Below are 14,693 nucleotides of genomic sequence, written 5' to 3' on the forward strand. Positions count from 1 at the left end.
GTTGGGGCGGTCTCTGTGTAGGCGCCCCAGCTGCCCGCAAGGCATGGTTTCTCTGTCTAATCTTTATCATGGTGGCAAGTGAGGGGCGTGGGTTGTGTTAGGGGTTGGACAAGTGGGGAGAGAGAGGGGGGGAACAAATGCTGCAAAAAAGGGGAAGAAAAACCTTCTTCCCATCCCTTTGTGTGCTTATAGGAGGAAGATGGCAAACAATGCCATCAAAATGACACCGTTTGCATTTTTTTTTAATAGGGCACTGAAATGATGCTGCTTTGTACAAAAACATGTCGTTTTATTTTAAAAAAAGAGCCAAAGAAGTGCCAAATTACAAATCCATCCTTAATTTTTAATTTGTTCAATCAAGTCCTCAATTGCAATTTTGATTTTAAGAATCAATTCAATTGCATCCTTGCCAAATTCAATAACCGGCCCTGAAGTTGGCCGCCTTTTTCATTTTAGTCCTTGGTATTGAATTTGTACATTTTGACCCTCACTTGATCAATAAACTTACAATTTCTTCAATTTGGCCCCTGATTCAGTTAATTCAAGTTCCTCTATTTACGTGCTTTTTCCAGTTTGGTCTTTGGTTTTGGATGTCTTCAATCAAGTCCCTAATTTGCCATCAAACTTCAATATTTATGCAATTAAGCTCCTGATTTGACCAAATCAACTCTTAACAATTATAATTTGATCTCTAAACTTTAATTTCTTTCAATTAAAGCCCAAATTGACTTAAAATTTAATTGAGTCCATAAACATTTGATTTTAGATTTTTCTTCTTCAAATTGATTTTTTTTTTTTATCAACAAGGCTCTCATTAGTAAAAAATATATTGTCAAATTTCAATCTTTGTATTTTTGAACCTCCTCAACTAATTTATGATCATTTTCTAGGTGCTCTGGAATTCTTTTCTCACTGTTATTATTTTTTTGGTTTTCTTTCGAATATATTTTTTAAAATTTTTTTGTATTTTCTCCTTTTTTGTATGGGGACCTAAAAATGGGTTACAACAAGATTTATTGCAACTCTTGCTTACATTCAATTCTATAACCTATGCTTGCTTTCAAATTCCTTTCACTATAAAATTTTTATATGGAAGAATTATCAAATTTGTATTGTCCACGTTTGCCATTCAAAGTTAGTATCTCAGCTCACTATTTTCGAGTTCTGGTTCTACATAACAGAGGAGCATGAGATTCTTAAAGCCAGCGTCTAGCGTTAACAGAGCATAGATAATTGGGTTTTCGGGACAAATGAAATGACAAGTCGACGTCAAAGGAAGATTGTTGGTTAATTCGATGGTTTACCATATCTTCATATCAATCTATGATCACCGGCGCAATCAAATCCATCATTTTAATAAAACCCAATTCAAATCAAGATATAGATTGATCCAAGAGGTGAAATGAATTTAATAACTATGTTTTTGTTCTTCTTGGAGTTTATTTATTTATTATTGTGATAGTAATTATTTTTTAAATTTTTTATATTAATACATTAAAATAATATAAAAATATAAAAAAATTAATTTCAAATAAAAAATTAATTTCAAAAAAATATTTTTACACCGTAAAAATAAATTTGTGCTAAAATTTTGTTTTTCTTTTTTAAATCCTTTTCCTTCAGAAGATTTGGGGAACGATTCGGTAGTGGAAGAGTGATGCTTGGAGGATCAATATAAAATACTTGGAAAGAAATGGAGAAATTAAAATTAATATTTGGGTCTTTGAGGTCAAGGTTTCCAGCTGTCTCCCAGATCCTTGCTGCCTCTACAATTTCCTGTGGGCTTTCCTATTAGTTAGATCGATCTATTGGGTGTTTTATTTTTTTAATTGAAATAAAATATTTTAGTTTTGAAGTGTTTTGACGTGTCGTTTCGGAGTTATACTGTTTATATATATATATATATATATAATTTCAAAATTTAAAATATTTCTAAATAGTCAAGATTAAATAAATCTTTAACTTAAAGTAATTCAACTTAAATAAAATATTAAAATATTATAAAAGTAAAATGTTTTAACACAAATATTTTAAATATAAAGTTAGGTCAATGTTATTAAGGCTAATGAAATCTAAAGCATCCATTGTTTTGCTCAAATTCCTACAAAGTATAAACATGAAAAAAACAACATGAATATAAACCATATATATTAGTGATAAATCTAATTTTAAAAAATTAATGAAAATAGTAATAATAATTTTCAATATTATTATTAATATCATTGTTATTGAAAATAGTAATGAAAAAGAGCTTTTTATACTTGGGTGGTTTAATTAATTAAATTGAATAAGGTTCAATTTGATTCAATGACTTTTCAAGAGCGGAACGAAACATGTGGAATGGAACCGGAACGTTCCGGCCGAAATTTAGCTGAAAAATCCGGAACGGACCGAGATTTAAAATGAGATGAAAATTGTTCCGTTTTGTTCCATCTTTTGAATTGATATGGAATGTTTCGGTCATTTCGGGCGAAACGGAATGAAATTGACAACCTTGATTGAAACCTATACTCAGTATGGAGACCTTTGAAGAAAATTCCATATACTAATTAAACCTACACTTTTTTAAAAAAATAAAAAATATTATTTTAATATATTTTTGAACAAAAAATACTTTAAAAATAATTATTACCGCACTCTTAAACACCTCAGAAATATTGAATGGGGACCAAAAAAGAAATCAAGATCTTAAACGGTGGTTCTGATTAGTTCATTGTGAATCTTTCATAACTAGGTTTCATGAATAGTTTTGTTGAGATATTTATAAACTAACGTATGAAACCCTGAAATTTTATAATTTAAATATGCGGATGTATATACTTCCATGTAAATGTAAAACTAAAAATGATATCATCTCAATAAGTGATGGAAACCAAGATAAGAAATAATAGATATATAATGATATATAATGGAGGGGATGTGTAAAACCCCGTGTAATAAAAAATTTTCGTTCAAACATCATCCTAACAAATGAATGTATACTATTGCACACAAGGTACTCTTATTCATTCCAATATCATCAAAATAATAAAACAATAAATTCTAAAATTTATCAATAAGTTTACACAAATTAAAAAGATAAAGTGTGATGCACCTACTTCCTTCACATAAATTATTTAAACACATACACATCATCAATATACATATATAAATCGAGTATCAATAATTTGATCACAATATATACCATTAAATTATTACTCTAAAATCAGTACACTTCATTTTTGTTATTACACATCTAACTCGACAGTCAATACATTGCCGCTACTAACTCTATTCAAGCCAGCTAGTCCACTATATTTTCCTACATTTATAGAAAATACAATTTATTTAACTCTAACAAGTATTGTAAAAACAAAAGTTTGAGATATAAGGCACCTACCTAATTCTTGAACTCGCATAAAAATCCCATACTACTGAACATATCTTGCAATCTCTCCTGTATCATTAAAGATACATATCAAATGTGGCTTTACCATAATTGAAAATTTCATTCTAAAACTCATTTAAATTTAACATCACATGACACATGCATTCGTATATTTATTTAATTTCCTTTCATTACTTGTCTTTTCAGGCTGAATATCTTTAAACATAGCCTAGCAAAAAAATTACCTGAAAATTTTTAATGTATCGTGAAAAAAAAAAAGATGTAGGAAATCAGGATTGTTATATAACGAGATAATACTAGGTTTAAGAAATGGTCTGTATTGCATATTGTGATTAACCTGGTGAAAAAGTTTATAATTTTTTTTCATTTATTGTATCATGTTTAAATTTTGCTAAAATCTAGTTTTAGATTACGTAACTTGCTTTAACTATTTGAGATTGTGAAGAAATATAAATTAGATTCAAAACATGCTATTTGGGCTATATCAATTTAAAATAAAATGATATTTTTTAATTTTATTTTTTAAAAAAGTTAAAATAATATGGTTTTGATTTTTTTTTAAAATCAACCTGAGTTTTGATAGGGTAGTGAGTTAATCAGATCAACTTTTATATAATTTAATTTGAAATCTAGCTCAAATTATGTTTTGAATTGATGAATGATAAAGTTAATTTGTTAAGTTAGACCGAGTTTAATAATATTGTTTGAAACAATACTTCTTTAATCGACGGAGTTTAATAACATTGTTTGGAACAACACTTCTTTAACAAATTAAGCTAAGGCTCTTAACCTAAAACCTTAATCATGGATTATCAATTTGGCTTCAACATAATTAGTTCTGACCCTAGAGCTTTTTTTAGGAAAAAATGAACTCTTATTTGACTTTGTCTCAGCCAAATAATATTCCAACTCATCTAAGAAGTTGATGCAATATTTCAAAGGATGATAAGCTATACTAGCTTAGATTCCATGTGGTGATGCAATATTTCAACTGACCTTAATTTGATTTCGCTTTGGTCTTTTACGCTTTGAAAATAAATGAAAGGTGAAGAAGTCTTCAAATATGTGTGCCAAATTAAACCTACCCCCCGCGACGGCGAGCCCTAGCAAGTTGAAACGCTACTTAATTTAAATGAATTAATAATTAAGAGGGAGTCTTCCAAAATCAGATGAAGTTTTTCCGCAAAGCCTCAGTATGTTTTACAGTGTTACTGTGATTGTTTTTTAAATAATTTTTCGTGTTGAAATATATGTTAATGATATTTTTTTTATTTTAAAAAATCTTTTTTAACATTAACACATGAAAACGATCCAAAACATACAAATTATATTAAATTTTAACAAAAAAAATATTGAATCTTTTAAAAACGAGGTTTGCACCGCGTTCTTAGACGATCTCTTAATGGGCAGGCTTGTGGAATGAATTTTCTAAAATCTTCATGTTCATACTCATAAAGAGAGAACAACCTATGAATATTTAACATAATAATAATAATAATAATAATAATAATAATAATAATAATAAGGGAATTAACATATCTCTTAATTTTCACATAATTCTTTACTAGATTAAAAGTATTTTTTATAAAATAATTTTTTTCAAATCACAATCATAACAGCTATTACAATACCAAACACACTCTAGATTCACAAATAATAAAAAAGAAATAGGCCCTCTTTTTTATGATTGTAAAGGCAAAAACCTTAAGGCAAGGGTTGATTGTGTATTTTTCAATAGATGATGGATACAATTATTTTTTTTCTAGAATTCAATTGAGAATTGGTTGATGGTTAGGGGATAATTAGAATATAACCCAGAAATTAATCTTGAAATTTAAAAGCATAATTAAATGGATTCATCAATTAATTACCATTACCAGGTTTGTTCTTACAAAACATATATTTTGTTTTTAATCCAAAACATACAATTTGAGTGGAATCTATAATCAAATATGAACGGAAAGATTTAATCAAACATGGCACCATGAGGCTTGACTTAGCATCGACCCTTAATCCATTGACACATTCCATTTTTGTGACGCTACTCAATTACCAATGTCTGGATCAATGTTTGAAATCCAGAAAATTATTTCAACAATAGATGAATTGCACTGGCAATGATCACAAGTCAAGTCAAGATGATATTTAGCCGAAAGGCTACATTCGGTCCCTATCCTAGCAACAGATCCATTCGGAGCCACAACGAAGATAGTCGGATGTTTGCTTTCTTCTATTGTCATATTCGGAACTCTGCCTTGCCACCACTTGACAGCCTTTTTCCCTTGCATTGCCAACTCTGCCTTGCCAACACTTGACAGCCTTTTTCCCTTGCATTGTTATATTTTGTCCCATTTAAAAAATTGTTTGGTAAGGCGTGTAAACTGTATTTTTAAAAAATTCAAAACTTTTTTTATTTTCTAAAATTTAATATATTTTATATGTTTTGAATCGTTTTGATGTGATGATATCAAAAATGATTTTTAAGAAATAAAAAAACATCATTGGCATGTATTTCGGCACGAAAAGTTATTTGAAAAACAACCGCAACCACACTACTAAGTAGAATTGCAGGTTCTTCATTAAAATATAAATATTTTTGATTAAGATTAATTTTTTTATAATTTTAAATTGTTTTGATGTTTTGAAGTTAAAAATAAATTTTAAAATATAAAAAATATTATTTTAATTTTTTATTTTAAATAATTTATTTTTTTAGATTGTTGTGACATGATAATATCAAAAATAAATTTTAAAAATTAAAAAAATATTATTTTAATTAAAAAATATTTTAAAAAATAACTACAAAAATAACTTTAGAAAGAACTCGTTTTAAAAGCTGGTTGTGATATTACTCTTCGTAGAACCAAATCAATCCATAACTTACGAGATTTATTGCAACTCTTGCTTACTTTTCAATTCCACAACGTATGCTTGGTTTCAGGGCAAATGAGACGACAAGTCGTCGTCAAAGGAAGAATGTTTGTTAATTCGATAATTGACCAGATAGCTTCATATCAATCTATGATCATCGGTTCAATCAAATCTATCATTTTAATAAAACCCAATTCATATAAATTGATCCAGAGTTGAAATAAATTTAATAACTATTTTTTAATTTTTTTCTTGAGTGGATAATGGGTTTCTTAAAAAAAAAAAATTAAAAATTAAAATAATATTATTTAAAAAAAATTATTTTTAACATTAACCTATTAAAACAATATAAAAAATTAATTAAAAAATCAATTTACTCTTAAATAATTTTACACAACAAAAGTAAGAAAATGATAACTTCGCCACTTATCACGGTTGCTTTTCTTGGCCGACAAAAAAAATCTGTGCTCATAAATTTTGTTTTTCTTTTTTAAATCCTTTTCCTTGAGAAGATTTGAGGAACGACTCGGTAGAGTGGAAGAGTGATGCAATATAAAATACTTGGAAAGAAATTGAGAAATTAAAATTAATATTTGGCTCTTTGAGGTCAAGGTTCCCAGCTGTCTCCCTTGATCCTTGCTGCCTATGCAAATTCCTGTGGGCTTCCTACCCGAGATCATGAAGATGGAGCGTGTGGAAACGAAGTCAATTTGTATTTTTAAAAATTTTAATTTTTTTAATTAAAATTAAAATTTTTTAATGTTTTGAATCATTTTAGTATACTGATCTCAAAAATAATTTACTAATAAAACTTTTAGGATATTTTTTACCCAAAACATGCACTTCGGCTAGTTTTGATATTTCTTTTGGGTTTTTAATTTTTTTGAGTAGTTTTTGTGTTTATTTAAGGAGTATTAAATATTTTGGAGAGATAGATTACTTAAAAGATAAAATATTTACTAATAAAACTTTGAATTAAAATCTTATGTGATGGCTCTATTCGTTTCTTTCTTGTTTTGATTCAATTGCATAAAAAACTGAGCAAGAAATGCCTAGTTAGTTTAAAGTGTTTGCTCACTTTAAAAGACTATTCGAAGGTTACTCTCACTCGAGCTTAGAAACTGTCTTTTCTGACTGGCATCTTTGCCTAAAGCTTGACCAGAACTTGTAAGGGTATCCGATGAATTGTATAGTGATAATTTGGAAATGAAAGGACTAAAGTGATAATCTGGGGTCAATAGTTTCGAGTGGCAGAGCTGTGAAGTCAACTGAGAACCCGCGTACTTACTTTGATTTTTCTTTCCTTTTCCATTCGTTAAACGTCTTATTCTCTTCACTATCTTTTTCTCTACAATTCTCTGCTTCTGCTTCCTTCCAATTCTCTGCAAAGATCCCATCATGGCTGTGGAGTACATTGGACGATCAATTCTCTTTGCTGTCATTGAGGTTCTGGGCGAGAAGTTGACCACTCCTGAGATTCTGGGCTTCTTCAAAAGCCACAAGCTCAATGATGGTCTTCTCGGAAAGTTGAAAGAAACACTGAATACTCTCAACGGACTTCTCGACGACGCGGAGGAGAAGCAGATTACCAAGCCTGCTGTGCAGAGGTGGCTTAATGATGCTAGACATGCTGTGTATGAAGCTGAGGACTTAATGGAGGAGATTGAATATGAACATCTACGATCCAAGGATATTAAAGCTGCCTCTCGACGAGTTAGGAATCGGGTAAGCATATGTTTTTGCCTTTCTCGTATAATGTTAGTATCGATCTCTCTGATTTTTACAAGCACAATTCGAAATTGTAAAATATCAGAAAATTTCATATCTTTTCTTGAAATATTTCATGCAAACAACACCCCTCACTCAATGATGCTAATTTATCTCATGCAACTAATCCTATGATACTCTCCTGCAACCACTACTCATTATTATTCCAACAAATTCCAACCACTGCTTGGCCCAGCTGTCAACTTAATTAAAACATGTTCAATCTAGAATTTAAATTAAATTTGTTTTTTTAAAAAAAAAAAATCAAAGTTGACCCATTCAATTTTTTTTTTTAAATTAGCACAATAAATTTAAATATTGGTATAATAACACCGTTTGAAAAAAAAAATAAAATAACATACTTTCACATTTTCGAATAGCAACATTTAGTAATTGTTATTCTTCTGAAGCGCGACGAAGTTAAAGTTCAATCATCTGGCTCAATTGGTCGGTCGATTGGATTCAGTTGTATTAACTAGTTGACCATTTTACATAAAAACCATAATTTTATGAATTTTTTCTTCCAAATATTAATTATGAGTCAAAATATACATGTGTTCAACATGTAGACTAAAAAATAGATTCCAATTAAAATTTTAAAATTTTTTTTATTCACACAGTAGTTGTTATCTATTTTTCAATGTCAATGATCTAGAAAGACTTGTGATAACAAGTGATCCTAAGTATCCATGTGTGTCTATCATAACTAAATAAGAATCTGCCCTAAACAAATTACGTGTATGATCTAAAAAATACATTTATGGACTGATGAGATAGTTTAAGGTTTAAGAGGGGATCTGGTTCCGCAAAACCAAAATAACGACTAAAAATGCTATAACTTTTGATTTGACTGTTGGATCGCACTCAAACTTTTATAGGAGTTTTTGAAAACCATCTTCCCTATTGTAGCCACTGTGTCGCTATGTAGACCATCAAATATCTAGATATCAAAAATCTCATCAAGGCCCATTGATTTTGATATTTTTGAGATTTTTCTTATTATTTTCGGAATCGGTCGACCAATTTCACTAACCATTATAAACAAATCAATCATTTGAGTCAGATGATTGAAGTTTCACCTTGTCGCTTTTTAAAAGCACAACATTTAGTAAATATCGTTATTCGGAAGTGCGACAACTATCTTATCATGCTTAGAAATAATAAAATTTAGTAAATGTTGCTTTTCTTAAATGTGATAAGGTGAAAATATCCTATTTTTCAAAAGCTTTTTCAAACGATATCATTGCATTGCATCACTTTTTTATGCTTACTGTGATAATTACTGAATTTATCTTTCAAATTTTAGTAACCTGTAGGGTTAATTCACCATCCTATCATCTCATTAGAATCTTGGTTAGACTTAATTTTTTTTTTCAAAAAATAATCTCATTTTAATTTTTTTAAAATTTTTTTTATAAAAAACATCGTTGCAGCTGTGTAAACTTACTCGGTACCAAGACATGGGACGAGTTTAATAATTTTAGTATTTATTTGTTCCTAAATTCTATCTCATATATATGGATATGTTCCGCCATTGCAGGTAAGGAATTTGTTTCCAATTCTTAATCCAGCTAATAAAAGGATGAAAGAGATGGAAGCAGGGTTACAAAAGATCTATGAGAAGCTTGAACGTTTAGTTAAACACAAGGGTGATCTGCGCCACATAGAAGGTAATGGTGGAGGGAGACCATTGTCAGAGAAAACAACTCCTGTGGTTGATGAATCTCATGTATATGGAAGGGAAGCTGATAAGGAAGCCATAATGAAGTACTTGTTGACAAAAAACAATACAAATGGCGCAAATGTAGGTGTGATTCCTATTGTGGGCATGGGAGGGGTTGGTAAAACCACTCTTGCTCAGCTTATCTACAAAGACAGAAGGGTAGATAAGTGCTTCGAGCTCAAAGCCTGGGTCTGGGCTTCTCAACAATTTGACGTCACCAGGATAGTTGATGATATTCTTAAGAAGATCAACGCAGGTACTTGCGGCACCAAAGAACCAGATGAATCTCTAATGGAGGCAGTGAAAGGGAAAAAACTTCTACTTGTTCTAGATGATGCGTGGAACATTGTGTACAATGAATGGGTTAAATTACTGCTGCCTTTGCAGTATGCGGAGCCTGGAAGTAAGATTGTCGTGACAACACGGAATGAAGATGTAGCAAAAGTCACGCAAACTGTCATCCCTTCTCACCATTTGAAGGGAATTAGCGATGAAGATTGCTGGCAGTTGTTTGCAAGGCATGCATTTAGCGGTGCAAATTCTGGAGCAGTCTCGCACTTGGAAACATTTGGCAGAGAAATAGCGAGAAAGTGCAAAGGTTTACCGCTGGCAGCGAAAACTCTTGGGGGTCTTTTGCACTCTGTAGGAGATGTCAAGCAATGGGAGAAGATATCCAAGAGCAGGATGTGGGGTTTATCGAATGAAAACATCCCTCCAGCTCTAACATTGAGCTATTATTATCTCCCTTCACACCTGAAACGTTGTTTTGCTTATTGTGCAATATTTCCCAAGGGTTATGTATTTGAGAAGAATCAAGTAATCACTTCATGGATGGCACAAGGTTTTTTAGTCCAGTCCAGAGGCGTTGAGGAGATGGAAGAAATAGGTGACAAATACTTCAATGACCTTGTCTCCAGGTCATTGTTTCAGCAATCACTTTACGCCCCATCATATTTCAGCATGCACGACCTCACAAGTGATCTAGCTGAATACATGTCAGGAGAATTCTGCTTTAAATTTGTTATGGATGGAGAATCGGGCTCTGGGTTGGAGGGTGAAAATTCATGCACGCTTCCAGAAAGCACTCGTCATTTATCAATCACTTCAACACTATATGATGGGGTCTCTAAGATATTTCCTCGCATTCATGGAGTCCAACATTTGCGCACCTTGTCTCCACTAACCTACGTGGGGGGGATTGATAGTGAGGTGCTGAATGACATGTTGACAAATCTTAAGCGCTTGCGAACGCTATCTTTATATCGGTGGAGCTATAAATCTTCTCGGTTGCCCAATTCCATCGGCAACTTGAAACATTTGCGGCACTTGGACCTTTCTCAGACATTAATTAAACGGTTGCCCGAAAGTGTGAGCACCTTGTACTATTTGCAAACTCTATTGTTAAGAGAGTGTCGACATCTCATGGAGTTGCCATCCAACATTTCGAACTTGGTCGACTTACAACATCTTGATATTGAAGGGACAAATTTGAAAGAGATGCCACCAAAAATGGGGAAACTCACAAAGCTTCGAACTTTGCAATATTACATTGTGGGAAAAGAGAGTGGGTCTAGCATGAAAGAGCTGGGGAAGCTCTCACATATAAGGAAAAAACTTTCTATTCGGAATCTCAGAGATGTTGCAAATGCTCAAGATGCTTTGGATGCTAATTTGAAGGGTAAGAAGAAGATTGAGAAGCTGAGGTTGATATGGGTTGGCAATACGGATGACACACAACATGAGAGAGACGTGCTTGAGAAATTGGAGCCTTCTGAAAATGTGAAACAGCTTGTCATTACTGGTTATGGGGGTACGATGTTTCCAGGTTGGTTTGGAAACTCTTCCTTCTCAAATATGGTAGCGTTGACACTTTCTGGATGTAAGAACTGCATCTCCTTACCACCACTGGGGCAGCTTTCATCTCTAGAAGAGCTCCAAATTAAAGGATTTGATGAAGTCGTGGCAGTTGACTCTGAGTTCTATGGAAGTGACTCTTCGATGGAGAAGCCATTTAAATCCCTCAAAATATTAAAGTTCGAGGGGATGAAAAAATGGCAGGAATGGAATACAGATGTAGCTGCTGCTTTCCCTCATCTTGCAAAGCTCTTGATAGCAGGTTGTCCCGAGTTAACAAATGGCTTGCCTAATCACCTTCCTTCTTTATTGATACTTGAGATTAGAGCGTGTCCACAGCTTGTGGTTTCAATTCCAGAGGCTCCCCTGCTCACCGAAATCAATGTATTTGATGGTTCTAGTGGTCGTATAAATGCATCGGTATTATATGGCGGTGGGCGGTGCCTTCAATTTAGAGAATATCCCCAACTGAAGGGAATGGAGCAAATGAGTCATGTGGATCCCTCTTCTTTCACAGATGTTGAAATCGATAGATGTAGTTCATTTAACTCCTGCCGGCTAGACCTTTTACCCCAGGTATCCACACTTACAGTCAAACAATGTCTCAATCTCGAATCTCTTTGTATAGGCGAGAGATCTCTTCCTGCTCTCCGTCATTTGACTGTCAGACACTGTCCTAATTTGGTGTCTTTCCCCGAAGGAGGACTAGCTGCCCCAGATTTGACAAGCCTTGTGTTAGAGGGTTGCTTATATTTGAAGTCTTTGCCAGAAAACATGCATTCCCTCCTCCCTTCCCTTGAGGATTTGCAATTGAGATCACTTCCAGAAGTTGATTCGTTTCCCGAAGGAGGTTTACCCTCCAAATTACACACACTTTGCATTGTGGATTGTATCAAGCTCAAGGTATGTGGTTTGCAAGCACTCCCTTCTCTTTCATGCTTCAGATTTACTGGGAACGATGTGGAGTCTTTTGACGAGGAGACGTTGCCCTCTACTCTCAAAACCCTTAAAATCAAACGTCTGGGAAATCTGAAGTCTCTGGACTATAAGGGGCTTCATCACCTCACCTCTCTTAGGAAATTGAGTATCGAGGGTTGCCCTAAGCTTGAGTCCATATCAGAGCAGGCGCTTCCCTCCTCCCTTGAATGCCTTCATCTCATGACACTGGAATCTCTGGACTACATGGGGCTTCAGCACATCACCTCTCTTCGCAAATTGAAGATCTGGAGTTGTCCAAAGCTTGCATCGTTGCAGGGGCTGCCTTCTTCCCTTGAATGCCTTCAATTATGGGATCAGCGAGGTCGGGACTCCAAGGAGCTTCAGCACCTCACCTCTCTTCGCACATTGATTCTCAAGAGTCCTAAGCTGGAGTCCCTTCCAGAAGAAATGCTTCCCTCCTCCCTTGAAAACCTTGAAATCTTGAATCTTGAAGATCTGGAATATAAGGGGCTTCGGCACCTCACCTCCCTTCGTAAATTACGTATCTCTAGTTCTCCCAAGCTTGAGTCCGTGCCAGGTGAGGGGCTGCCCTCCTCCCTTGTATCTCTTCAAATCTCAGATCTCAGAAATCTTAAATCTCTGAACTATATGGGGCTTCAACACTTCACCTCTCTTCGCAAATTGTTGATCTCGCATTCTCCTAAGCTTGAGTTCATGCCAGAAGAAGGGCTGCCCCCCTCCCTTGAATATCTCAAGATTATCGATTGTCCTTTGCTGGCCACAAGGTGTGAAAGGGAGACAGGGGAAGATTGGCCCAAAATTTCTCACATCCGCAGTATAAAAATTTCTAATTAGAGGATGAAGAATTATGCAATAACAGTCTCCTGTCATTTGTCCAACGTGCTCAGGTATTTGCTAAATTCTCAGCCTTGCATCTACTTTGTTTTAAATTCTATTTTTGGAGCATGGCATTTTCACAACAACAGATCTTCACCGCACAGCCCATCACCACATTAGGTAGAGATAGGTTCCCAACAATTTGTTCAAAAACAAAGGCGGGCATAAACAGATCCCATCTTAAGCCGTGCATGATTTACAGTGAATCAGCAAATGCCAGCCCAAGATCATAATTCCTGTTTTCTTATTCTTTTCTGTTGAGGTTTAAAGTAATTTGAGATTCTGTATTCAAAGCAGAGTTACTAAGAAATGAAAACAAGAAGAATAATAGTGATCTTGCTAGCATTGTATATCAGTTATTACTTGATAATTCACTGGGATTTTATGAGATATTTAAAAGAAAAACTTTGATCAGAATATTTAACAGATGATTAATACTAATAGCATTATATTCTTGATGGCTCTATGTTCAGGATTAAACCCGATAGATGGCTACATGCCCAGGATGAAATGAGGATGATGGCAAAGTGAAAAGAAAAGGTAAAACCTGAAAGAGATAACTGCTGGCCAACGATGCAGCATTTCAGAAATCAGGACATCCAAAATGATATATTTGATCCCAGTGCAAGCAACAGATCCAGAGATCTTGACAGAGTCGGATGTTTGCTTGCATGTGCTATTATACTTGGAACTCTGTATTGCGAACAAGTTTGCCACCTTTTCGCAAACTTTTTGCCAACAATATAAGGAAATTAAGAAAAAAATTATCTAAATTATTTTCAACGAGTTCTATTAAGATTTGTACTTTGCATCAAATTTAATCTTTAACTTGATTGCCGAGAAGAAGCTCAAGCAGGCTTGATTTGTAATGCTCATATTTCTACTTCCCATCAATTAGCTGACTTGTTCGCTAAGGTCACAATATTATATTTTGAAGGACAAGTTTGGTGTTTCTAACAAGCACACTCCAGGGGGCATATTAAGATTTAATCACGCCAATCAAGCAACGGCAATATTGGCAAGGATTTTTCCCCCAATCAAGCAATGGTCACTATGATGATGATAATAAGTGATTTTAGACAGTCAAATATGAGTATGTTATAATTAAATTAAAATATGCTATAAATAAATTATATGAATGGCCTAGTAAATTTATTTATAAACCAATAAGATAAGTTTATATTTGAAAAGAGATCTAGTCGCACTAAACTAGAAAAATAGCTAAAGAATATCATAATGTTTTATCTAATCATT

General features: G+C 33.3%; 1 protein-coding gene and 1 long non-coding RNA gene across 3 annotated transcripts in view; one reads left to right on the plus strand and one right to left on the minus strand.

Annotated features, from left to right (window-relative positions):
* Positions 1-10,644, minus strand: part of LOC127904508 (uncharacterized) — a 79,348-nt gene extending 68,704 nt beyond the window's left edge. For both annotated transcript variants that reach the window (XR_008057772.1, XR_008057771.1), the window contains exon 1: positions 10,503-10,644. This is a non-coding gene — a long non-coding RNA (uncharacterized LOC127904508). The remainder of the gene's footprint in view (positions 1-10,502) is intronic.
* LOC18106801 (putative disease resistance RPP13-like protein 1) lies at positions 7,463-14,316 on the plus strand. Its single transcript, XM_024588950.2, has 3 exons — positions 7,463-7,984; positions 9,567-13,450; positions 13,913-14,316. Exons 1-2 carry the CDS (start codon positions 7,658-7,660, stop codon positions 13,395-13,397), a joined length of 4,158 nt encoding a protein of 1,385 aa, XP_024444718.2. The 5' UTR covers positions 7,463-7,657; the 3' UTR covers positions 13,398-13,450; positions 13,913-14,316.
* Positions 14,317-14,693: the final 377 nt, after the last annotated feature.

Source organism: Populus trichocarpa, chromosome 17 (assembly GCF_000002775.5).
Source record: "Populus trichocarpa isolate Nisqually-1 chromosome 17, P.trichocarpa_v4.1, whole genome shotgun sequence".
Taxonomy (NCBI): domain Eukaryota; kingdom Viridiplantae; phylum Streptophyta; class Magnoliopsida; order Malpighiales; family Salicaceae; genus Populus; species Populus trichocarpa.